This window comes from Eublepharis macularius, chromosome 12, assembly GCF_028583425.1.
Source record: "Eublepharis macularius isolate TG4126 chromosome 12, MPM_Emac_v1.0, whole genome shotgun sequence".
Taxonomy (NCBI): Eukaryota; Metazoa; Chordata; class Lepidosauria; order Squamata; family Eublepharidae; genus Eublepharis; species Eublepharis macularius.
Window position 1 is genome coordinate 78,938,931 of NC_072801.1, and position 25,946 is coordinate 78,964,876.

A 25,946-nucleotide genomic window follows, 5' to 3' on the forward strand; every position below is an offset into this window, starting at 1 on the left:
ATTTGCTCTAGAGCTCGCTGTTGCGCAAGCAGAAATACAAGAAAAAGACGGTGATTGCTGCTTGCACTGAAATTACTGTATGCCCTTCTAAATGTATCCGAAGAAGGGAGCTTTGATTCCTAGAAATCCAGCAAGAGTCCCCCAGCACCTATAAGACTAACAGATCCAGAGGAGTTAGCCATGTTAGTCTGTAGGTGCAAAATGGTAAAGAGTCCAGTAGCACCTTTAAAACTAACCAGCTTTTAAAAGTCCAGTAATCCAAGAGTCCAAGTTGGTTAGTCTTAAAGGTGCTACTGGACTCTTTACAATAAGACTTCATGGTACAGTATGAGCTTGTGTGTGTCACAGCTCACTTCAAAGAGTAACTTGTGACTCATGAAAGCTCATGCCCTGCCACAAATTTTATTAGTCTTTGCTACTGCTACGGACAGACTAATATGGCTTCCCATCTTGATCTAAATCCCTGGAAATCCACTTGGTCTCTTAAGACGCTTCTTTCTTTCTTTCTTTCTTTCTTTCTTCCTTTCCATTCATTCATTCATTCATTCATTCATTCATTCATTCATTCATTCATTCATTCATTCATTCATTCATTCATTCTATTCTATTCTATTCTATTCTATTCTATTCTATTCTATTCTATTCTATCTGTATTCCACCCTCCACCGCACCAGCAGGCTCAGCAAAGTTCTGCTCAAACTCTGCTCTTCTGCAGGCCAGCCTGGCTGTCCACCTGAAACTGCATCCCCATTTTTCCACTTGCGCAAGATCTTTTTTTTTGCGACCTGGACTGTGCTGTGCTTCAGGTGGGTGGTCGTGTTGGTCAGCTGTAGAACAGCAGGACTACAGTACAGGGGCGCCTGAGACACCAACAAGATTTTCAGACAGTAAGCTTTCAAAAGTCAGAGCTCCCTTCTTCAGAAAGAAGAGGAGGCTGTTTCTAAAGCTGTCCACATTTCTGTTCGTGCAGCGCTAGAGCCAAGGCAGGATCTGGAATTCTGCATAGCACATACGAGCGGCCTGCTTGCTGGAGGTTGGGGAATGCTTGTTTTTTCCTGGCTTCAGGTTTGGCTTCCTTCAGTGAGGGTCCAAACATGGCAGAGGGTGAAGTCTGGCCCTCTGAGTACCGATTAAGATGGGTAGCTGTGTGAGTCTATCTGTAGCAGTAGAAAAGAGCAGAAGTCCAGTAGCACCTCTAAGGCTAACAAAATTTGTGGTACGGTATAGGCTTTCGTGAGGCACAGCTCATACCCTACCGCAAATTTTGTTAGGCTTACAGGAGCTACTGGACTCTTGCTCTTTTCCTCTGTTAGCTGTGAAACCTCAATTGGGTGTTTTGCACACTCGTCCTTTCCCTTTGGGATAAGTATTTCTAGATTTCTTCGGCATCTTTCGGGCGGCAGACCCACCCTACAATACCTTTGTAAGGAATGGGACTAGGGGCAGTGACCCATTAGTTGGCAGGACGTCTGTCCCACAGCAGCCGTCAGGAAGCAGGGACTGGCGGGGTGAGGGGGGGGGCAGAACAGCATCCCACCCCAGCCAGTCCCAGCATTTCAAGCAGTCGCATGAGCAGGGGTAGGGGCTCAAGAGGCCTGGAACTCTGGAAAGGCCAGCGCAGTAATGCCCTTCTTTGGAAGATAGTTGGGAACCCCAGCTAACAAATATGGGGCGTAGAGGGGGACAGAAACGGCCTCGGACAGTCCAGGGAGCAGCGCTAGTCGGAATCTCCTGCCTCATCCTTCAACAGAAGCCTCTTCCCGCTGCACGGGGAGGGCACATCGCCGCGCTTCCGAGTCTTCTGGGAGCTGGACAGGGAGAGAGAGCGAGAAACAGCCGTCAGGCAAGAAGGGCCCCTGCGGACTGCAAGCAGGTGCTGAGGCGGAGGCGAGGCTGGAGGCTGGGAGCCCAGCTGCATCCCGCCAGAGCAGAGCCCTCCCTGGATGGGGGCAAAAGGGAGAACAAACCTGTTCAGGCACATCCACCCAAGCTGCTAGGCCCCAAACCATGAAGACTTCTTATTGTGAGGGGTGTTGGATTTAGCTCCTCCCCACCGGAAGGGGGACAGGTTCTTCACTCACCCTTTGCTTGGCTTGCGGCTCTCCTGGGCGTCTTTTAGCTCCAAGGCCTCATTCAGCTCCTTAAACATGAGATACCGTTCCCACCCTTTGATCTAGAACAGAAGAGGGGAGAGAGCTGCTGCAGCATAGCGGTTAAAGGGCTAGGCTGCAAGTCATCACTCTGCAGGTTCGAATCCCGCTTCTGCCACCTTTTCAACAGCTGGCCACTCCTCTCAGCCCAGCTGTATTATGGGGACAATAACAACACTGACTGTTCACTGCTCTGAGCGGGACACTAATCTGTCTGGAAGAGTGGTATATAAGCACACTGTTAGGGACGTTGTTATTAAGACACCCACATCCACTTACATTCCCTCTGGGGGTACAGACGCTTGCTGGGAACTTCCCCCGTCACACCAGATGGTTAGGAAGCCCCCCGACTGCTCTGGGGAGGAAGCCAGACACCAGCCCCTGCTGCTCCCTCATCCTGGTGGCCCAGCAGGCAACCAGGGCACCCGGCTCAAGGGCTTCCCTCTCCCCAGCCTGCCCAGCATTCCAAGCTCCTGCCTGACCTCATCCTTCCTGGATGTAACCCCAATTCTTCTGAGCACGACAAAATGTTTAAATTGCCAGCCAAACCGGGCAGCAGCCGGCCCATGGCCTCTCCGCAGAAGAACAGAGGATACAGAAGAAGTAACCCCACCTTGAGGACGTAGGTATCTCCTGAGTTGTTGGACGGTCCCGCGATGCGCTTCTTCTCAGGTCCGATCTCTGTTGCAGCCCCTGCCCGAGAGAGAACACGGAACACACAGCCTCACTGGATCGCACACAGGGTCCTCCCAAGGCAAGGAAGCCTGCGAGCAGGGGGGCTGTAGTCGGTGGGCTGGGCAGGAAGCACCCTTTCCCAGCCAGGGGCCACCTCCTGGCGCAGCCGGGTGCAAAAGTTAATCCCACGTTTGCCTGCTCTGAATCTGCAGCACTAGACAAATGCTAAGTATTGTCAAGGAAAAACAGAGAGAAAATGGATTGCTTCCCCATAAGCCTCCGCTGTCAAGTTAAGCAGGGGACCCATTCCCTCCTGCCAATGTGCTTTCCGCAACCAAACTCTGAAAAGCCCCTGACCATCATCTGCCTGTCTCTAGCCTCTGCCTTCTTTCTAGAACCCAGATCCACATCTTTCCTACCTTCCTAAGCACCCACCATGACCGCTGTCATCAAGCCTACACATTCTGGAGCCCGCCAGGCCTCCCTCCCAACAGGGCCCCCCCTCCAGGTTTACCCCTTTTGGACCGTCCACCGGGAATAGGATCTTTGTGGAAGTGCTCTTCCTCCAACCTGAGGTCCCGGCCAGGGCAGGCGCAAACCCGAACTTCAAAGCAGCGGCGGCCGAGAAGCTGCCCTCTATAGGGGTGGGCAATAGGAAGGGGTGCAGGAAAAAAAATGCATTCCTTAACATGCTACAGAGCAGAACACTCCACCCTGCCCCCACAAAAGCCCATTCAGGAGTATGCAGGCAGATCATGCCACAGGGGGCCTCCTCAGCTCTCCTTCTGGGGTGGGCAACGGCCCCCTGCAGCCCCTACAAGAACAGCCTCTCCCGGGGGACTCTGCCCACGTGGCACCCCACTGAAAACAGGCTGCTTCTGAGAGGCCAGGAGAGCACAGAGTGCTTTGGCCTTGCTAGCGGCACACTTCCCTCCCACCTCCATGGAGCCTGTGCAGGGTTTGTTCAACCAAGTCACTGCCAGGCACGGATGCCAACCGCCTGCCACAAAGAGCACGCAGATTCCCTGCCCAAGTCCTCGCCCCCCACTCCAGAGGCTCAGCGTGCTGTCAGAAGACGGGGACTCACTGATGGGTCTCGAGGGTGATGATGGTCAGGATGGGACGCCGGTTCATGCCCCCCATGCAAGAACTGTTGCACATGTAATTCAGAAGTATAGTGGTGCACTCCGACCCGACCTGCAGGGCAGAGGAGGTGCAAAGCTGAGGGCAAAGCAAGGGTGGCACAAAAGGAGGCCCGCTGGATTAAAGCAACGTTTCACAGCAGCCACACAGATGTCCCCAAAGGCTCAGGGGACCCCCAACAACTGGTAGGGAGATATACTGCCTCTGAACACCGAGGTTCCATTCAGTCACCACCCAGATTCTGCAGTGCAGTTTCCCAAAAGGGCTGTGAAAGGAGAAATGAACTTCTCCCAAGCCCCCTACCTGGGGAGTCTCGTAAGGAACAATAACGCTGTGGCGCTTGGTGTTCTTGTCACAGTAGTACTGGGCCAGCTGGTTCCCCTCCACACGGATCAGGTGCTGAGCTGGGGCCCCGTCTGCCAGAAGAGAGACACAACCGGGGGGAGGGGGGAGAAGGGCTTCAGTCCACCAGAACTCAACCTGTCCACCTGTTTCTGGGTCAAGACTTGGAACTCATTCTAAGAGCATGTCCTCTGGGCACGTGGGGAGTGCTCATTTTGCAGCCAGCAACCATAACCAAATCCAAGAACTCCTGAAATCAGAAGATGTCTCAAATCCCAGCGCCAGCCTGGCTCACATCTAAAACTCTCCTGGCTGCAACTCCCTGCCTGTGGTAGAATCTAATGTGGTTTGTGCCAGGGTGTGTGTGTTTTTGGAGAGATGTGTGAAGGATCATGGCATGCGCAGAGGATGGGCATGAATGAATCAATACCCTTCTGCCCTCTTCCAGCACACACAGAGAAAAAAATCCAATATCCCTAAGCATGTGCAGAGTACTTTACTTTCACCACTAAACACATTTGGGACCAGGGTGGGGTTAGGGAACTCAGCTTCAGGCTTTAGCTCCCCGCCTCCCCGAAATTTTGCAATGCATTCTGGGATCTGCTGCCCCCTATCTGGCCACTAGAGAACATACGGTGCTTCCACTTACCATCGCTCTGGTGCAGCACACGCTCGTGGTGCGGGCAGCGCTTCACCACGTCAGCCACATGTTCAGACTTCTTGTACACAGCTGTGGCCCGGATGACAGACCCGGGAGGAGGTGAAGAAAACACCTTCACCAGGACGGGGCACGTCTTTCCCAGTTGGCAAAACAGCTTGTTGAGAACTTGTGAGTACTGCAAGATGGGGGGGGGGAGAGGGAGAGAAGGAGGGTTAACTGATCTGTGAGGCATCTGACAGACCCGTGCCAAGAACCCAGGCATCCTGCCCCACATTCCCTGTCAACGCAACCTGGAGAATATCTAGTAGATCTCCCCCATGTACCTAGTCAGAACCCCCCCAAGTACTCCACCGTCTTTGATGACCTGTATTTCACTTCGACTCCCAAAATAAAACCTCCAAAGACAAAGCAAGCGCTCCTAGCCCCGCAAGCACTGCGCTACCGATACTCGACAAGCTCATGCGTCAGTCCAAATTTCAACCCCCTCCCCAGCCCTAACCTCTCTTTCCAGCCACTGTGAGAACAAGGGATTTAATTCGGAAGAGATTCACCAACTGAGCGGCTCGCCCCACGTTTTATCCCCACCCCAGCACGGTTGGCCCCTCCAACGCAGAGATCAGAACCGCAATACTGGGGCCGAAACAACAGGAAAGTACAGAGCATGTTCGGACTTGCCTAGGGAGGAAGAGGGGAGGAGAGGAGGGAAAGGGGGATTCAGTTTCAACCGAGGCCCCTCCATCCTTCTTCAAAGGGCAGCAACCTTCATTTCGCACGGAGGGTTCTGAAGCCAAGTGGGGGCCTTTCAAGACCCAGAAATGCACGATATAAAATGCAGGCATCCTATTCTACATCCCAACGCTCTGAAAAGAGGAAGAGCAGCCGAATGCCAGTGACTACCAGAGGACCCAGCCACCAGAGAGGTAGGGGGGGTTCGTTTCCTTATGAGCAGAGATCTGGAGGCTCGGGGGGGGGGGGAGCAGCAAAGGACAAATTGCGGAGAAAAGCCTGTGAAAGGGAATGGGTTAAGCGGGACCCCCCTAATTCATGCTGCATGTCTGTTGGGGTTTTGTTACAGGCAGTTGTAGTAAAATGCGCACACAGAAATATGGGGAACAGTTTCATTGCCGTATGCTGTTGCAAACCTTTTCATACTGTTAATTTTGTCCCTTTTATGTTCCTGATTTATTCCCTTTTATGTAATTGATGCAAAAATGTTAAATGTTGCATAGATTTGAAGAGGAACACCGAGCCCAAGGAAAGACAAAATGCTGTAAAGAAATAATGGCCCGTGGATTCAATTTTGCACAAGAGACAAAATGAGAGCAGTCTTTTCCAGTTGGGGTTGCAGAATTTGGAAGCACCCCTAGTTCCTGGGGGTGAGGGCCAGCTGGGTGGGGCTCCCAGAATGCTGCCTCACTGGGACCCTGTTCACAGCTCCTACCGCATGACGGTTAAGAAGCTAAGCTCAGGATCACCAGCTCCGCATGGCTCAAACCCCACTTGGCCAGTAGAGGTCCAGAAATGTCAAACTACTGGCTCTGAGAGCATTGGGCTTTGAAGCCTACACCCCTGTTACTTCTCTGAGTAAGTAACTGCCCCGTCTGCCTTGTAAGGGGTCCCTTTTTGCTGCATTGAGTGTGACTGGATCACCGAAACTGAATATTCCACTCCCACTCCGAATGGCCCACCAATTGTGGGGGGGCTGCTGCTGCCCGGTGCATTTTTGCAGGCACTACCATGATGAGAACTCACTTCCTTCCACTCAAGGAATTCTTCAGGACAGTGACTCAGGCAGATATGCTGAGGGCAGGCTCCTGTAAGGTGCCCCCCCCCTTGCTTCCAGACTCTAGCTTTAAACCTTCGCGGAGGAAAAAGTAGACTGCAATTCGGGAAAGCTGCTTTCTCTCTTGTGCACCCTGCTTGCAATGCGAGAATAATTACTGCTAGCCTACCTTACAGGGCTACTGTGATGACCGTGAAGGCCTCTGAACACTCTAAAACCCCCCTCTTGAAAACCACTCTGGCTTCTCCTAGAGGTTGCACAATCACGTCAGCACCTGATTTCTCCGTACGCGCGCGCACACGCACACACACCCCCACCCACCCAAACACTCAAGCCAAGAAGTTACAGCAATTAAAAGCAGCTCAGGAATTTGGTACAATGTCAACATTGAAAGAATTTATTTAACCCACCCGAAGTCCTCTGGATAGGGAAAGCTATAAATCTAGATAAAAAGGAAACAAAATGAACAGCATTGCCTCCACATCGGCCCCCCTCCATGCTCCCCACCGACCCGCAGCTTAGAAACTGCCTTGGAACACTGAACGGGGCAGGCACGCCGGCTTGCTTGTCAGGACAGAAGAATAACATTTCACACGCACCCTTCCTGCATTATAGAAGTGGGGCAGCAGAGAGGGTCTCATCCGCACAGAAGATCGTAACTAGGGATAAAGGAGGAGGTGGGACACACTCCCAAATATTTCATTTCCCCAAACAGCAGTTCAGGAGGTGAACATGGGTCTGGGCTGGTCCACTTCAGAATTCAGGTGGGGCTCACGTGACCAAACATTTCTCCATAACCACTCCCATCAACATGTTAGGGAAAGAGCGTGCCCGATCAGCCAGATTTCAGTTTAAGGACGCTGGGGCAGTCGGTCACGCCTCCCCCAAGTGGTACAGCCCCAGCACAAGTTTCCTTCCCCGTCTGCTGTTTATAAGAACTCTGCTCCAGCCCGGGGTCTAAACATGTTGTATAAATGTCTGATGGCCCCTTCCAAGATGCAGCTATTCTGAAAACTCATTCCTGGGACAAAAGGTGTTTGTGATGCACAACTAATTGTTAAACCAACCCCCAATTCCCTCCACCACTACCCCGCAAACCGTACGGTGCAGGTGACAGACTTGGCCGTTCCCGATTTCTCGAACTTCAGCTCAAAACCGTGTTCTCCAGCATAGTCTTCAGTTGAGGGGACAGCGGAGGAGGCGGCAGCCTCCGCTGCATCCATGGCAGGGACGCTCTCTATACCTTCCCCTGGCCCACAGCCAACCCCTTCCTGTGGGAAGGGCACATTGAAGAGTTCTATGGGAGGCTGCAGATCCAAGTTCATACCTGGAGCCGCGGTCTGATTCTAAATGGCACAGAAAACAGAAATTACACATTTAAAAAAAAAACAGGTGCACTGTCTAGCTTCTGCGGTTTCCCCAGCCATGGGCTTAGATCCAGCAATGCGATGTGCAAGTGGAAACATTAACTTTGCACAGTTTTAGGTGGGTAGCCGTGTTGGTCTGTAGCACAACAGCAGGATTTGAGTCCAGTGGCACCTTAGAGGCCCACAAGATATTCCGTGCCACTGGACTCAAAGCCAGCCGACTTGGCACAGTTCCACACGTGCAAGATCTTGTGCATCACCGAGCACACCCCTCCCTGTCCGTTATAGTGCCTTGAAATCGGCTGAGCAAGAACTTGTGCCAATGGAAGTGGGGAGACATGATTTTGCACCACTGGCTACCATGGTCTTTTTCTTGCATTCCTGATGAAGAGCTCTAGTGTAAGTGCAAATTTGGTGCTGAATCCAACCCACTGTCCAGACATTTCAAAGCCCATCATAAGGGCTAGAAACTTAGTTTTATTTTTAAATGGCAGGTGGAGACAGGCAGGGTGCTCAAAGATGCATTTAATGGAATACACAGATCCAGAGGAGTTAGCTGTGTTAGTCTGTAGTTGCAAAATAGTAGAGTCCAGTAGCACCCTGAAGACTAACCCACTTTATTGTAGCATAAGCTTTCGAGAACCACAGTTCTCTTTGTCAGATACATTGTCATCTGACGAAGAGAGCTGTGGTACTCGAAAACTTATGCTACAGTAAAGTGGGCTAGTCTTAAAGGTGCTACTGGACTCTTTACTATTATGGAATACACAAGCCCCTCCTAGTGGAATGTATCAAGGGGGACTGGGGAGGCTGTTGCTTAAAGATGCTCCCTAACTGCACCCTCCCTCCCTGGCCACTCTGTTTCCGCCAAAACTTACAAACAAGATATCGTTGTCCTGCACCATGTTCCACAGCTCACAAAATGTCTCATTATTCAGAGGCGGTTCTACATCTGAATCCAAAGACTGCTCCATCTCTCCCATCAAGTGGCCTGGAAGGAGAGGGAAAGAGTTCAGAGCCATATATGCCACTCAAATATGTACAAAGGGCGTTGGTTTTTTCCAAAGCAGCCCCCCCCCCGCCAACCCCATTTTACCTCAGGCACCCTGTTACAAATACCAGCCCCTTCCTCAAGGAGGCATGGTGGGCGGGTGCTGCACAGGTAAAGCACATCCTGGGCCTGGCAGTAAACCAGAACCAGGGCCTCAGTTGCAGTGCCAAGCCTGCCTCTTCAGGCAAGTGCCTGACTGTTGGGCAGGCAGATACCTATCTGTTTTATCATCAGAGTTCACAAATGCCAACATTTTCACAGAGCCCCGTGACATTTTAAAGACATCTTAACATTAATTCTTGGGGGGGGGGAGAAACCCCCCCATGCCTCCTTGCCTGTCCATCTGCTAGTCTCGCAAGACTGCCTGACATTTAGGCTGCCAGACTAATCCCGAGAACCCCCCTGGAGTTCATATAAATTATGTAAATCCACCGGCATGCGTTTGCATAACTCTTTCTCCTTTCCAGAGTGCACAAGGAACGCAGGGAGCTATACAGTAAAAAAAAAAAACCTCATCCACATTTCATAAACATCCTGTCTAACAGCAGCAGATACTACAGATAAATTCCTACCAGAGAGATTAAAAGCAAAATCATTTAATGGGGTGGCGGCTAAACAAACAGCACCCATAATTTCCACTGCTGATGTCACATGGAGGGATCTCCCTCAACGAGAACTCCACCGATAGTCGATTATGACAAACAGAAGGAGGGATTTTCCTCCCAGCGCAGCCACCACATGAGACTCACCGCCTCAAGATGTGACAAGTTCATAGAAAAAAACTTTTGCATCCAGCCCACTTTCGGTTTTGGAATCCCCCCCCGCCCCCCCCACCATTTTTGTCCTTAAACTGGTTTCTTTTCTTTTCTGTATTGGTATTCATTTCAATTGGTTTTAGCAGGAGACTCTTCTTATTTCAACACACACATACACACCCCACCCAAACAACCGGGACAAAACTCTCCGTGACTGCTGCCCTCACCCAAAGGACACTCCTGGTCCCACTTCACCAGCCAAGAAAAAGCCGCCCTGTCTGGCCGGGCCACTGAAATCCCAGCTTGCAAAGCAGGGAACAGGAAGCCTTTCGCAACCCCTAACAGCAGGTGGCAGGCACTCACGGTCCTATTCAGCACAAGCAAGCGGGTGCCTTCCTCTGTAGTGACCCCATTCACGTGTGACGAGAGGAGGGAAGGGGCTTAAGAAGATGGGCCACACACAGGAGAGAGGAGCTGTCCCCTCCACGCCCTCCTCTGCCTCTCACCTTGCTGCTGAACAGATGCTTGAAGCACTTTCTCCCAGGGGCCAGGAGAGCCGGAAGTGCATTAAGCCCTGGAATGCAGCCAGGGGGTGGGAGGGTGCAGGGAAGGGCTCCCCTCGTCCACATGCTCCATTTCTGTTAACCACAGGTCCTCGCACCTTGGCTTTATATCTGAATGGGAAGAAGCCTGGAACGCAAAAGTCTTCTGGGTCACACCCTCCTCACCCCACCCAACCATTCTGAACTTCCAGCCCAGACCCCACAACAACAGGCAGACCCCACCTCTCCCAAATATCAACGGACTAATTTTTCTGTTCACAATTACCACTACCTCCACAAATGGGGCATTTTCAGTTTATTTTATTTGTTTATTAATTTAATTTTATTTATGTTACTTGTATTCTGCCTTTCTCACTGAGACTCAAGGTGAATTATATAGTGTGGGATTAGTACAGTTAGTGGCAAGGACAAAGGCAGGCATTTCCATACAGTGTCAAGAACATTTCCATAAACTATGCATTGGGGTAAAAGAATGCAAGTTTACAAAGACATAGCATTAGCAAGGACCCAGTATGGGGTTGAGGAATTGCTGAAACAGAACATAATCAATTCTTAGGACTTACATTGAACAACATAAAGCACAGGTAGGATATAGGAGTACATATTTAAAGCAACAGATAATATGTAAGGCAACGAACGGTAAAATCGATAGTTTCTAACTCATTTGCGAAACAATGGGTACGTGGATCTATTTAGCCTCTTGATGGAACCTCCCTGTCGAGAGGCAGAAAACGCAGGACCGTCAACCGGGTTTTGCTACCCTCGAAGCCCTGCTCGGAGGCGCCTGGCGGGTAACCACTGAGCGGAAATTAGGCAACTGATCTCTCACTTTTAGAAAACAGGCAGTTGCATTTCAAGACTCACACTTCTTTTTCAAAGACTTTTCTTTTCGCTATTCAAAAATCAGATTTCCTTTTCCCCATCCACACTCACTTTCCCTTCATACAGAAATTATTATTATTTATTCATGTACTGTCTGCTTTTCTCACTGAGATCCAAGGCGGATTATACAGTGAAAGTGAGATACAAGAAAATCAACAGTTAGAACATTCACTGAAGCAGATACAATAGGGTATGGTAGCACGATTGCTAATTTTTTAAAAAGGTGACCATTTGTTATGTGGAAAAGCCCAGTTCTTGGCTACTAGAACAGCCCTGTTTACCAACAGCAACAATCCTTTATTTATTTGGCTTATTCATCAGCTTTCTCACTGAGGGCCAAGCTACACATGACGAATGACACTTGAACGGCAAGTGGATTGAGTGGAGGGCAAGTGAACAGGGAGAAATACACTTGCCGTTCAAGTGTCATTCGTCATGTGTAGCTTGGCCCTGAGAGTCAAAACTCAAATCGTGTTTCATGTGGTGTGTGTGTGTTTGCATCATATTGTACTGCTAATACAGACCCTGCTGTTCACATGGATTTGTCGTTTCTGTTTGGATTGTATTGTTGTGGCTTGTGATTTAACAGCTGGGTATGGGGGGGAGCTGTCTGGTTCTCCTGTTCACAGGAAACTGACAAGTGAAACTATTTCCTTGGAACTGGGTGTGTTGACGGTGTTCCTGCACTATGTAGCTTGGCTTACTTACTTGAGTCACCCAGCACAGATCTAACTCATTCTGCCTGGTAGGACAGATAACTTCAGGATGGTGGAGACAAAGATATTATCTCCCTTTCCCACAAAAGTGAAAACTCTAGGCCATCCTCTGAAACTGACAGGTAACAGATTGTAGTCAAAGGGGACAGATCCAGAGGAGTCAGCCGTGTTAGTCAGTAGTTGCAAAATAGTAAAGAGTCCAGTAGCACCTTTAAGACTAACCCACTTTATTGCAGCATAAGCTTTTGAGAACCACAGCTCTCTTCGTCAGATGCATCGAAAGCTGACGATGCATCTGACGAAGAGAGCTGTGAAAGCTTATGCTACAATAAAGTGGGTTAGTCTTAAAGGTGCTACTGGACTCTTTACCATTAGACAAAGGGGATACTCTCTTTTCATAGCACATGATTGATTCTATTTACAAAATTTACATCCCACCTTTCTACCCAAAAATCAATACAACTCCCACATACTTAAACACACACACACAAAACCCAGCAATTAACAGATAGGGGAAGGGAGGTCATTGAGCAAATGACAGACCAAACCACCGCTGGAGGAAGACAAAGGTAGAAGAGGGCAGAGATGAGTATGGCGGCGGAGGGGAGGGGGGGGGTTCCACAGTTGTGGTGCCATGGCTGAGAAGGCCCTCTCAGGTTACCACGTATCTAACCTCAGAGGGTGGGGGCACCTGAAGGAGGGCCTGTGAAGGTGCCTGGAGGTTTGTACGAGTCAAGACGGGTCCCAAGCCATATAGCGCTTTAAAGGTCTGTACCTGCACCCTGAATTGGTCCCAGAAACCAACTGGGAGCCAGAGCAGCTGGGCCAAGAGTGGAGCGATGCCTTTTCTACGACCATCTAATTAACTTGCGGGACTCACTGCCACAAGATGCTGCCATGCCAGCAGCTGAGATGGCTTTAAAGGCAAATTTGCCTCAGTGGCATCTGCTCCATGCTCAGTGCGTCTCTGAGCACCCGCTGCAGGAGGCTGGCAACAGCAAAGGCCTTCCTGCCCCCAGTGCGAGCTTCTTGCTGGTCCCCGCGGGAGAGAGGATGCTGGGCCAGCTCCGGCCCTTTGGTCCCATCCAGCAGGGCTTCTCTGAAGTTCTCCAAAAGAAGACTACAAAGCCACTTCCTTAATTTCATAACTGAATCAGTGTGAAAAGGGCATCCCATTTTTTTCACTGTCTTGCGTACAGGGGGAGGTCTAGAAAGCCCTACTCCTTCCCCAGCAGCCTAGCCTTGCAAATGAAGCCAGCTCAGCACATTCCAACCCCCCCTCCCCTTTTAAATATTTTTATAATATTTTATGATAAACAGCACTTCCCCCACCCCAAAAACGTTTCACTTAATCGCTCCTCCCCCCCCCCAGCAGGGCTATCAAAAGGCCACCGGCCTATAGAAACGCGCCTCTGCTGCAAGCCTTCCCTTCCGCCCCCAAAACGTTCCCAAAACGTTTCATTGAAAGCTCCAGGAAAGGAAGTCCGAACGGCCCGGGCCGTACCATTCCGCACGGCGGGGGGGCAACACACTCAAAAGGCTCCCCGCCCCGGGGGCTTCGCCTATAGTCTCCCCTCTCCGCCTCACCGGGAACGTCCCTCTGTCCTTCACTCCGGGACCCCCAACCTTCCCAAGGAACGCAAGGGAGCGGCACACCCGTTTCCAAAATGAATTCTTCTCCACCACCACCCCCGTTTCCTTGCAATGGTTCATTCCGAGACCCGGTCCAGGGCGGACTGTACCACCCCGATCAAGCACCCGGGAGGGGGAGAGGAGGGGGGAGTCCGGGGCACTGTTAACTCTTGCAGGGCCGGCCAGGGCACCGCGACGGAGTCTCCCAAAACCTGGATGAAACGGCTGCTCGTACAGGTGCTGCGGGGCAATTACCCCGCAGTTGTTCTGCTTGGAGCAATGCAAGGCCAGATTTGGGGGGGGGGGGGAGAAGGAAACCAAGCACTTAACTCCCCCCCCCGCGAGATGTCACTGCAAGAGCAATTCTGAAAGCCGACTTGGGGGGGGGCGCAGAAGGGAGCCGGGCCGATGACTGAAGGGCCCTGCAGCCGAGTTCAAGGGGGGGGGGCGCGTCCCCTCCCGTGCAACTTCTCTCTTGGGGGGCGGAGGGTCCCGATCCCCCCTCCTTGGGTCCCTGCCAGACGAGCCCCCCCCTCCCCGCCGCAGGCAGTGACTTTCTCCCTTTGGGAAGGGGGGAGAGACTTTCTCTGGCTTGTCGGCCACGATCTTCCGCGCTCCTCCCGAGGAGACCCACACGTAGTCCGGCTCCGCTGCCCCCTCCTGCCGGACACGCGTTCGCAGCCCGCCCCCGACCCCCGGGCAGCCCTACCGCCGCTGCTCGCGCTGCTCCCTGCTCCGCCGCCCGCCGCGAATGAGCCCCGAGAGCCGCCAGCCTGCAAAAGCAAAACACGCGCCGGGGATTCCCCGCTCCGTCCCTGTTCTCGCGAGGCCTGCCGGGGATGCCGCCGCGGCCATCTTTGGAGAGGGCACTTGGACTGGGGAGCGGGGATGCGCTGCAGAGGAAAAGGTGGGCCTACCTGTCGAACTTCCACCTGTTGAGCCAGCCCCGCCCAGGAGTGGGCGGGAGAAGGAAGGCAATGCTGAAGTGGATGCGGAGAAGCCGACAGAAGGGATGCTTCTTGAACCCAGCTGCACCGCTATCCTGCGGAACTCCCAGCCTCATGATGCATAACAACAACAATAACAACATTCGATTTATATACCGTCCTTCAGGACAACTTAATGCCCACTCAGAGCGGTTTACAAAGTATGCCATTATTATCCCCACAACAAAACACCCTGTGAGGTGGATGGGGCTGAGAGAGCTCTGAGAGAACGTGACTAGCCCAAGGTCACCCAGCTGGCTTCAAGTGGAGGAGGGGGGGAAATCAAACCCGGCTCTCCAGATTACAGTCCCACGCTCTTAACCACTACACCAAACTGGCTCTCAGTGTTGCTAACCTGGCAATGCTGCAGTGTTGGCCGCTAGCACCATTAGCTTAGCAAAGGGGACAGGGCACGTCCCTCGAGGTCAGTTGGCCATGGTGGTAGGCAAAATGGAGCTTCCGTGCTCAGAGGCAGTTTACCTTTGAATATTGGCTGCTGGAGGGGGGGGGGACTGTTTCACCCGTTTGGCTAGAGCTGACCCAGGCAGGGCCTCTTTGGAGACTTACCCTGATTTGGTGGTATTTGTTAAATTCACACAAGTAGCGCACAGGCAGGAGCAGATGTGCTCCCAGCCCCCGCAGCCCCCGAGTTGCTTCGGCCAACCCCCAGCAAGGTCTCCTGCTTCCCTCTCTGCCTGGCAGCATCAGAAGGTCTCTCTCACCCCCGCCCCCCACATAGGCACCTGACTCACGAAAGCTCATAAATATTGTTAGTTTTTAAGCCCCCCCCCCTGGCCTTTGGTTTTAGTCTGTCAGCCTAAAGAAGCTGACAGAGAGGCTGAGATTGCAGTCCCCACCAGAATCACCCCCTTCCAAGCCCTTTGTTAATGGCAATGAAGGGCACAGCCGGTTTAGGAAGGCACTGCCGTCCAGCACCTAATTTCCTTGCATTGCCCTGCTAAGGCTTCTCAAGAGACGTCCCCTTATTCAGCTGCTGTGGGGAACAGCAAGAGGCTGGGCTAGACGCCCCCCAGTCTGGCCTAAGCAGGGCTCCCCTGAGGCTTTAATGGCCCAGGGCTGATGCAGAAGGCTGCTCAGTCGCCTCTTCCCTGCAAAGGCAAGCTCCTCACAGCACCCCCCCCTCCCTCCCTCCCTCCCTCCCTCCCTCTGACAACTTGCAAAACGCCTCGGGCTGGCCCTGCCAACAGAAGGCTAGTGTACCACTCCCAAGAGGTCAGAGGTCCCTCCATCCTGCAGCTTGCTTCCAGGATCACCCAACCAGATGTTTCTGGGACAGAAGTTATGTATAAAGAGGGAGGCTTCCACCCCACCCCCCAGCTACTGGATTTCGGGGGCATACTGCTATTAATAGATTTGTTCCCCATATCACACAGCTGTGAGTTCCACGGGTGGTTTTGCATGCGGTGGGTAGAAGTGCCTTCTTTTGTCAGTCCCAAACAGTCTCTCTAGCAGAGGGCTCCCCACCCCCACCCCCAAACTCCTGCTGCCTTCTTCTTAGAGGGCAAGTGGGGAGAGAGGGCTAGTCCCAGGCAGAAAATGGCAGTCGGCCAAGAAAAATGGGGTAGAGGCGTCCTGACCTGCCTCTGGAATGCAGAGGCAGAAACAGCTTCCCTCTGGCAGGGCAGCCAGATGTGCCCACACAGGCCTGTGCCTGGGGAGGGGAATGGCAAACAGAAGATTGCTCTCCCAAAACAGCTCCCCGGTGACTCATGCCCTTGCTGCCAGGTACTTCCCTCGGTCACCTGTTTGCAAACGTAAGAGGAGCCCTGCGGGATCAGACCAAAGTCCACCTGGCCCAGCGTCCTGCTCCGACAGTGGGCAGCTGTTCCAGTCCTTGCAAGCAGAACCCTGAGGCTGCTACAGCCCTCCCCAAATTGTTTCCCCTCCCCAGCATCTGGGAGCTGCCTCTGGACGTGGCGGTTCCACTCGGATATTGTGGCTCATAGCTATTGATGAGTCCTGCCTTCTGTGGACTTGGCTAGATCCCCTTTGGAAAAACCGTCGCAGTTCGTGACTATCATGCTGGGGCAATGAGTTCCAGAAGTTAATTATTCACTGTGTGAAGGACTTCCCGTTCCCCGTCTTGAATGGAGTGCCCATCAAGTTCATCGGATGCTCCCAGGTTCTGGTTGAGGAAGAGTATGAAAAAAGCCACTCTCTCATATGCTTTGTTATTAATGTTATAATTGACTTAGTTTTTGTTTGTTGTTGTTGTTCATGTTATAAAATTAAATAAAAAGAAAAATGAAAAAAATCCATTCTCTCCATTTTAGCACCCCATACCTAATTTCAGAAATCTTTCTCGTCCCCCCTTTAGATGTCTTTGATTTACAGAACAGAAAAGAGTCCAGTCGCACCTTTTTAAGACTAACCAACTTTATTGTAGCGTAAGCTTTCGAGAACCACAGCTCTCTTTGTTAGATGCATCTGGTGAAGAGAGCTGTGGTTCTTGAAAGCTGATGCATTTGGCGAAGGGAGCTGTGGTTCTCGAAAGCTTACGCTACAATAAAGTTGGTTAGTCTTAAAAGGTGCTACTGGACTCTTCACTAGTTTGCAACTACAGACTAACACGGCTAACTCCTCTGGATCTTTGATTGACAGCAAAAAGTCCCATTTGCTCAGGGTAAAGTCTAAGCAGCACAGAGCAGTCCCAGCAGCTTCTGCAGTCTTCTGCCTGGGGTTGAGTGTAACCTTGCGGTCAGGAACTACGTCAGCAACTCCTCTGGTGAGTTGTGGCAAAAATAAACAGACGAGCCAGAGGTTGGTTTCCTTTTCAAAACGTGCACAACTGATCTGACCTGAAAGTGCATGGCCAGAGCCCTGCAGTGGGGAAAGGGCCCTTTCACCACAGCACAGTGGATGAACCCGTTCTTCTCCTTCCTCAGTTGTTTTGGCATTATCCTATTTATCCCTGAAATTAAGAGTCAACCATAAGAGGTCCCCCACTATATGGGACTTGACTATTGGTTAGCCTACCCATGGCGGTGGTAGTAGGAAGTGCTGTCAAGTCATAGCTGACTTTGGTCTCTCTCTCTCACACACACATTGGGGTTTTCATGGCAAGAGACTAACCGAGGTGGTTTGCCATTGCCTGCCTCTGCAACCCAGGTCTTTCTTGGAGGTTTCCCATCCAATTACTAACCAAGGCTCACCTTCTTATCTTCCAAGATCTGACGAGATCGGGCTTGCCTGGACTACCTTGGTCAGGGCAATATACCCATAAGTTCCTTCTATTCCAGACAGCGAAGGCAGAGTTATCTGGACCCCCACCCCCACCCCCCCATTTCTGTGACTAGATCATGAATCTCTGCATTTTCAAAAGGAACAATGGTCTCTGCATAGTCTTCTTCACGCAGACTCGTGCTACGTGCTTTATTATTTCTTCATTAAAATCCAACCCAAGAACTCCCATGAATCTATTACACGAGGATCTGTTCTTCCCCAAGCTCCATATTTTCAAACAGTAGGATTTGTATCCAGTGGCATCTTAGAGACCAACAAGATTTTCCAAGCTTTTGAGAGTCAGAACTCCCTTCTCCAGCCTGAAGAAGGGAGCTTTGACTCTGGAAAGCTTACTCCCTTGTAGGTCTCTGAGGTGTCACTGGACTCAAATCCTGCTGTTCTATTGCAGACCAACACGGCTTCCTACTTCAAAAGGTTTTCAGACAGGCCGTTTAACATCCCCTCCCATCAGCAAGAGGCTGATCTGCAGCAGAGCAGGAGGACTCCCTGAAGACCACATCTCACACTGCGGGGAAGGACATTGTGTTTGGTCTGCATATGTAGCTAACTGCTAGCACCGGCGGGGTATGTTTGGGGAGGCTATTGCCACACTCCTCGCAGGATCAGCCAGGGTGTCAGACTATGGAAGACAGGATACGTTGAAGCTGACTCCCAACCCTTGCAGCAAGAAATCCAGGCTCTTGAGTAAATGGGTTTTATTGAGATATCTTGGCTTCACCATACATATGTCCACAGGATACACAGAAGCAATTAAAGGCGTCTGGCTGTACACAGAGTCCTTGTTAAGAATGACACATTGAATACATGATACACTATAACTATCCCTCCGCATGTCCCCCACCCGCTTAGCCCACCAAGCAGGAGCGTCATCAGTATCAGGATGGAGCTGCCCCCAGGCCGCTGCGGCGAGCCATCCGAGGTAAGGTCTCCGCCGTACTGGAATCTGGAAAGCAACAGGGAGCAGGTGCACGAGGCTATTGCAACATCCTGTCTAGAATGTGTCACAGTATGGAGGGACTGTGGGCAACAGACCTGACACAGGGCTTTTTTTCAGCTGGAACGCGGTGGAACGGAGTTCCGGTACCTCTTAAAAGGTCACATGGCCAGTGGCCCCGCCCCCTGATCGCCAGACAGAGGGGAGTTTAGATTGCCCTCCACGCCGCCAAGCTAGGAGTGCAATCTAAACTCCCCTCTGTCTGGTGATCAGGGGGCGGGGCCACCAGCCATGTGACCATTTTCGCCGAGGGTGATTTAAACTTTAAAAAACTCCCCCCTTGTTCCAGCCGACCCAAAGTGACGTCATTGTGCGCTCTTGGGTTCCACCACGGAGTTCCACCACCTCTTTTCCCAGAGAAAAAGTCCTGGGCTCAGCAATCTTTTTATGAATCTCAACCGGGTGCCTTGGCATTCATCAACGGGCCTTGCCCGCTGTCCTTTCTCTCAGGGAGGGGGGTGAACTTCTCACAGCAGGTGCCCAGTGCTGCACCACTGGGACAAAATCCAGGACAAAGATCGGCCTTCCCTGAGAGATGGAAGGTGTTATAGCCGCAGGTGAGGCTGTACAAGACGCCTGCTTTATCGCCCCAAGGGAGCCCTTGGGAGCCACCGTTCGCAGGGCTCAGCCACGGAAGGTGTGATCCGCCAAGCCACGAGCGAAGATTGTGACCAGCTCATGGGCTTGATCTGGGTGAGCTGGTGGGACTGGGAAATAGGCTTCATGTCCAACCTGAGAGGTTGTGGGGCTCAAGCCCAGAGGAAAACTTGTCCCCTAATCTCAGTGGTCTCTTGGCTGGTTGTGGTTAATCAGTGGGCAGGCTAACGCATTCCGCACATGCTCAGGTGCACTCTTACCTTGGTTCTCTCTCCCGTGCTGCATGATAAGCAGACCCCACCCCCCACCCCAGTCCAGGATCTCCCTGTTCAGAAAGGTTGTCCCTGGGGAATTTTTGCTCGTCGTGTACATGTTAAAACCGCAAGGTCCCAGCTGCAGCAGGAGGGAACGCCCAGCAGTTTAAATACATTTAGATTCTGTTTGTTCTTTCTCTAGGAAATTGCGGAGTTTCATCACTTGCTGGATGATGGAACAATAAACTCTCAAAGTAAGGATTCTTATCGACGAAGTGGGCCTCCTCTTTGGGGTGTGTGTGAATGATTGAGAAATGTCTCCCAATGCGACCCCCCCTGCAGGAAAACATGAACCCCCCAAGGTCTGAGCAGGCCCTTTTCTTCATTTCCATTTGTGCCCCTCCCCTTTAACTGACTCTTGACTGTTCCAAGGTGCCTGATCCTGCAGAGACGCTCAGGACTCCTTGGTCCAAACTGAGGCAGGAGTATGAGACTTTGCAGGGGAGGCTTCTTGGGACAGAGGTCAACCCGGTCCTTCCTGACCCAGTTCCCTCATCATTGGCCCCTTTGAAGGATAGAGTCCCCAAAGAGAGTCCGTAGCCAGCAACGGGGTGGGGGGTGCTTTGTCCCCTGGGCTTGGAGCGGTTTCCCTGGGAGCTCTCTCCTCACCGAGCGGAGCAAAGCCTCCGCTCCCCTCCAATGGGAATTCTGCTTCTGGTTGCATATGACTATATGGTTGCCAGCCTCCAGGTGGTGGCTGGAGATCTCCTGGAATTACAACTGATCTCCAGGCCACAGAGATCAGATCCCCTGGAGAAAATGGCTGCTTTGGAGGATGGAGGATTATAACTCACTGAGGTCCAGCCTCTGCCCAAACCCTGCCCTCTCCAGACTCCACCCCTCAAACCTCCAGGAATTTCCCAACCTGGAGCTGGCAACCCTACTGAGGCTGCCCAAGTGGGCACAGTTCATGCTGTGGCAGGCAACGAAGACACCAAACCAGCTGGGTTCTACACTGGTTGGGGTGCCAGGGGCTCCATTAGGGCTGGGAGGTCTGGCTGTGCCTCTGCCGAGCCACCTTTTCACAGCTGTCCAGCTAGTAAGCAGGGCTTCAGCACCTGGTGCATGGAGCTCAGCATCACTTCCAAGTTGCTCGTGCTTACAGCGGGTGACCTGGTGCAACCATTCGCCTCTGTCCCTCAACATAGGCTGCAGCAAGAGAGTCTTCCTTTTTTAAAAACTGTACAAAGTAATATTTTCTTGCATGCTTGGGGGCCCTCTGCAGCCTTACATGTTTTTAGTCCTGTTCCACACCCCGCCATCAGCACTTGACCCTCACTTCTGCTACTAGATGGACTGGCGCCTGGGGCCACGCCCCCCCCCCCGCACATATTGCCTTGCTCTAAAGTCGTTCCCAGCACACGCTGCCCTTTCGCTCCTTGTAGTCCCAGACTTGCACTGACTCCCACTTTTCATGTGAACGGGAACTTCTCCACTGCAATCTTGCTCACACTTCCCTGTCACACACAAGGCTCTGTGTGGCCCTAGTTGTCATCACACAATCCAGAACCCTGCCTCCTATTTCTGCTCAAAATCCACTTCTCCAAATCTCCCCTACCTGTGTATTTTCATACCCCACCCTCCCCTAAATCGTAGTGAGATAACAAAATTCACGCCAGCCCAGCCTGGGCCCTTTTTGCCAAGATGTGGGTGCAGTCTGCCTAAGTGCTCCCTTCTTTCTTGTGCTCTTCCCTCCCAGTTTTAAAGGCTGATGGCTTTGGTAAGGAGCCCTTCTACAGATGCATTCTGGCTGAACTGCCTGAGGAAAAGGGATGCATCTGACGAAGAGAGCTGTGGTTCTCGAAAGCTTATGCTGCAATAAAGTTGGTTAGTCTTAAAGGTGCTCCTGGACTCTTTACTGGTTTGCTACTGCAGACTCCTCTGGATCTTCAGAAGAGAGAGAGGCAGTGCCCCCTGATTCCCTTCTATGCTGTTCTTGAGAGTCCACTGTTGGGGGTGGGCAGGCAGGCAGGGAAAGCAGGAAGTCCTGGTTCTGTGAAGTCTGTAGGTAACGTTGATTATGTTTGCTGAATACCAAAAATGTGAAATTTCCCAAGGAAATAATTATTTTCTTTTAAAATAATATATTGCACAAAGATTTTATGCACTTAAAAAACAAACTGACCTCTACTTATCTCCCTTCCCCCCTACTTATCCCACCTCCCATTTATCTTTGTTAGAAAAAGGAATTAGGATGAAATTACTGGGTAAGGTGGCAGAGGTGAGTTCCCAATTGTCTTGTGATAGTCCATCAGGAAGGCAGATGTCTTGGCTGACACTTGACATGTTCCCCAAGAATGCCCTTGCAGTTCTACTTTCATGTTAGTAAACACGTAATACGGCCCTGAGACCTGAACAGCTACACTTGCCAGGAATTAACAGACTTATGTCTTTCATACTGCCCCCAGGACCCCCTGTGCCTTTAACAACAAAGAAAAATTCAACAGGCAAAGCTTTTCTCATCACCACCTCTTTCGGAGGAAGGGGTCATAACGTGGGGGTGGGGGTGGAATTTCTGTCTGTCATGCTGAAGGCAGGAGTCTTGGCAGAAAGATGTGACTCAATTAGAGTTAAGAAGCTGTTTGTAACTGCTAAAAATGTCACACTCAGATATCCAGAGGAGTTAGCCGTGTAAGTCTGTAGTAGCAAAACAGAAAAGAGTCCAGTAGCACCTTTAAGACTAACCAACTTTACTGTAGCATACGCTTTGGAGAACCACAGCTCTCTTCATCAGATGCATGTTGCCTGTTGCATCTGATGAAGAGAGCTGTGGTTCTCTAAAGCTTATGCTACGGTAAAGTTGGTTAGTCTTAAAGGTGCCACTGGGTTCTTTTATATTTTTACACTATGTTGCCAGTTATACCTTTCTGCAGGGGTGGGTTCCCCTTAACTGTGTCTCTCAGGGCCTGATGAAGGTATTTTGTCACCTGAAAGAAAGAACCAATTACCTCCTGGAGCCAGCCAGGGGCGGAGGGGGGGCAGTGTGGGCCCAGGAGAGGGTGCCAATCATCTGCCATGCTGCTGCGGTCTGGGAGGGAGCTGCCCCCCCAGCCACACATCAGTACTCTCCTCTGCATGCTGCCCCACAGAGTCATGGCGGCGGGGTGGGGGGAGCTGCTCTGCCTCAGAATTGCTGGATGCTTTTCCTTCGGGGCAACCCCGTCTTCCCTCTCTGCTCAGTCCAGATGGCCCTGGCCGCAGGGTGCGTCAAGATGAAATTCGTCACAATGGAGTGGAACCGTTTGGCCAAGGACTTCTACTGGTGCCTGGGGGCTCATGACACCACCGAATTGGACCAGTTGCATTGCATGGAGCTCGGCAGAGAGGGCTTGCAAAGGTTGGCACAAAGGGGAAGGGCACAGCTGTGGTGGTGCCCTCAGCCCCAGCTTGGGCCAAGGCCAGCAGCCACGGCCCGGAGCCTGGAACACAGGGCTTGCGGCCCCCATCCCACACCACCACCTTCACAAATGAACTTTTGCACTTTCCTCTCACTTCTTAGGAGGTAGTTTGAGAAGCTCCCAATGGCTGGAAAAATTGGACAGATTTGACTGGAGCGGCATTTACACTCCACAGTGGTCTTTGCAACAGATATTTTTTTTAAAAAAAAAACTCTGAGTTCTGAACTTTCCCCACTACAGTCAGTAGGCAAACTATAAACATGATAAGTTTGGCCCTTCTACAAGGGTCCAATTATTGCTGCATCTCAGCGGGGGCTATTTCTAAATAATGTTCTTTATAGGAATAGTCTAGAGTGCCATCTAGTGGTAAGCTCGCTCCTTCTCACAGAGAGAGCCCGAGCGAGAGCGAGAGACCAGTCTAGTTGCATCTTAAAGACCAACTAGATTTCCAGGGCACAGACACATAATTTCGGGTGGGTAACCATGTTGGTTTGCAGTTAAAGAGCAAGCGCCGGGTCCAGTAGCGTCTTAAAGACTCAATCCAGGAGTCGTTCCCACTTGCTCCAGTCCTGACAAGAAGCAAAACCTCGTTCAAAAGACTGCAGAAGTCCTGTGTCGACATTCAGGATTATAGCAGCAGAAATATATTTTTTAGAATGTTTTGCTTTAGTTGATCCATTGGATCTTATTGTGTTTAATGTATTACATTTTTTAAAACCTTTCTTTATTTCTCGTGGGCTTTATCCTGAGGTGGGTTTAAACAAATAATTTCTAAAAAATAATTGAATCAGCATTAATTCTGCTCATAGGAGCCCACATAGGGCATCGAACCTGAAACACTCCCTGCAGAGACCCCACAGCAGCTTCCAGAGAAGCCAGGAGTGCTGCCCCCCCCCCATATTCTTTTATCGTGTTATGTTGTGTGTTAGGCTATTCCATGTACCTGACTGGAATCCATCAGCAGGTGTTACATAACCTCCCCTCAAACATGTTTGTGTGAAAAGCAGCTAGGAAGAGGGTGGATGTGCAAACCCCTTCTGGGTTCCTGGCTTCAACTGAAATCCAAAGCGGCATTTTCACCAGCAAAAACGATCAGCGGTTTTCCTCCTTTGCCCCACAATAATGGTGGGAGAATGGGCCACTCGCAAGGTGGCTGAAGAAGGCTGGTCGCTTAGAGGAAGGGGCCATGGAGCAGGAGAGAGAGCAGGCAGGCCTGCCCTGAGGGAAGGTAATGTGGTAGATTTGGGGAGCTGTTGAGAAGAAGCAAAGCCAGGGGCAGACAGATCTGGCTGGTGCCCCCCCCTGCCCCAGTTCTCCCCCTGCACAAGCTGCACAAAAACACCAAAGAGAATGCCTCTGGGCCAGGCCCAGGTGTGCCTCTGGGGCAAGGAGAGAGGCACCAGACACCTCGGGCCCATCTCCTGCTCAGGGCAGGTAAGATTGAATTCACCTTCTAACAGGCAGCCGGGCACTGGCAAAGACCATGCCTTGGCCGGCATTTCAACCCAGCCCCCGCTTTCCCTCCACTGAGGGGGTAATTAAAACAAAAACTCATCACGTTTAATCTCCATCAAGGGAAAGGTCAGAAGATGCGTGATGGACCCCCTGCGACAGGGACCCCCTTGTGTGAGAGACCCATTAACCCTTGATGTGCAGAACCCAATAGGAGAGAGAAAGTCATTTGGGAGGCACAAGCTTGGGGTGGGGGGAGCCGAGTGGGAAGGACTGGGGCTAGGAAGTGCGTCAAAAGAGTCCAAATGGCAAAGAGCCAGTGGCCTTGAGTTCATTTTCTGCATTGGAAAAGGGAAGTCCAAGGAATCCGGGGTGGGGGTGGGGGGAAGAGCTGGGGAATCTGGGCCTTTTAGCTCCAGAACCAAAGGAGTAGCCAAACTGGCTCAGAGCCACAGTGCACATTGTCCAGCACCCCAGTTCACATGGTGGCCAACCAGATGCCTGCAGAATACATAACTGCTGGGCACAAACCCCCCCTCTGTTGCCCCCCCAGCAATGGCAATCAGCAGGTGACAGATACCTTAAAGATGAGAGGGGGTCTGACTGGGAGCAGGGGCAGGTTCAAATCCTCACTTGGGCACGGAGCTTATTTACGTAACCTTAGGCCAGTCACAAACTGCTCGGCAAGCAACCGCTCAGGAATTTTTCAAAGGCGTGCTTCTCTGAAAACCTGGGCTTTTCTACAAGTCTGCAGTCACCTACAGGTCTCCTCTGGATTTTTTAATTTATGGGGGCTCCGTTGCTCTTAGTAAAAGGCTACTGAAGCAGACGTTCCCCATGGCTTATAATCTAGGGGACGCTGAACTGTCAGTCTACGGCAGCGAAACAGGCACAGGTATTTCATGCCACATTAAAAGGCCAGCAAGGTTTGATTCTAGCAACAGTTTTGCAGACTTTTGTCACTTGTTTTCTCTCTCTCATTTTTAAGGTGACACAAGACTCACCTGCCTGTTAATGGTACCTGGATATGTGTTTGGCGACTCTGATTACAACGCAGCGTAGATGGAAATTAATTTCCACACACACCCTGCTCTTGGCACCTGTTCAGCCCTTATTTCTTACTCCAACCTACTCCTGGAATGCTTTTTACATGCAGCAACGTTTGTGCAACCTCAACAGTTCTTCGGCAGAGGGACATTGTGGCCGAATAAACTGTTAGAT

At 51.4% G+C, this 25,946-nt stretch overlaps 1 protein-coding gene and 1 pseudogene across 2 annotated transcripts; one reads left to right on the plus strand and one right to left on the minus strand.

Moving 5' to 3' along the window:
• Window positions 1-1,365: 1,365 nt before the first annotated feature.
• TP53 (tumor protein p53) lies at window positions 1,366-14,486 on the minus strand. Of its 2 annotated transcripts, XM_054995173.1 has the most exons (11): window positions 14,430-14,445; window positions 10,434-10,617; window positions 9,000-9,112; window positions 7,858-8,100; window positions 4,960-5,146; window positions 4,272-4,384; window positions 3,913-4,022; window positions 3,340-3,461; window positions 2,764-2,843; window positions 2,082-2,173; window positions 1,366-1,808 (listed from the first exon to the last, which is right to left on the minus strand). In XM_054995173.1, exons 3-11 carry the CDS (start codon window positions 9,102-9,104, stop codon window positions 1,718-1,720), a joined length of 1,143 nt encoding a protein of 380 aa, XP_054851148.1. In that variant the 5' UTR covers window positions 9,105-9,112; window positions 10,434-10,617; window positions 14,430-14,445; the 3' UTR covers window positions 1,366-1,717. The 2 variants fall into 2 exon arrangements, with proteins under 2 accessions (XP_054851148.1, XP_054851149.1); XM_054995174.1 differs by lacking the exon at window positions 10,434-10,617 and having other exon boundaries at window positions 14,430-14,486.
• A 4,364-nt stretch (window positions 14,487-18,850) lies between these two features.
• On the plus strand, window positions 18,851-23,346 carry LOC129340006 (thialysine N-epsilon-acetyltransferase-like; annotated as a pseudogene).
• Window positions 23,347-25,946: the final 2,600 nt, after the last annotated feature.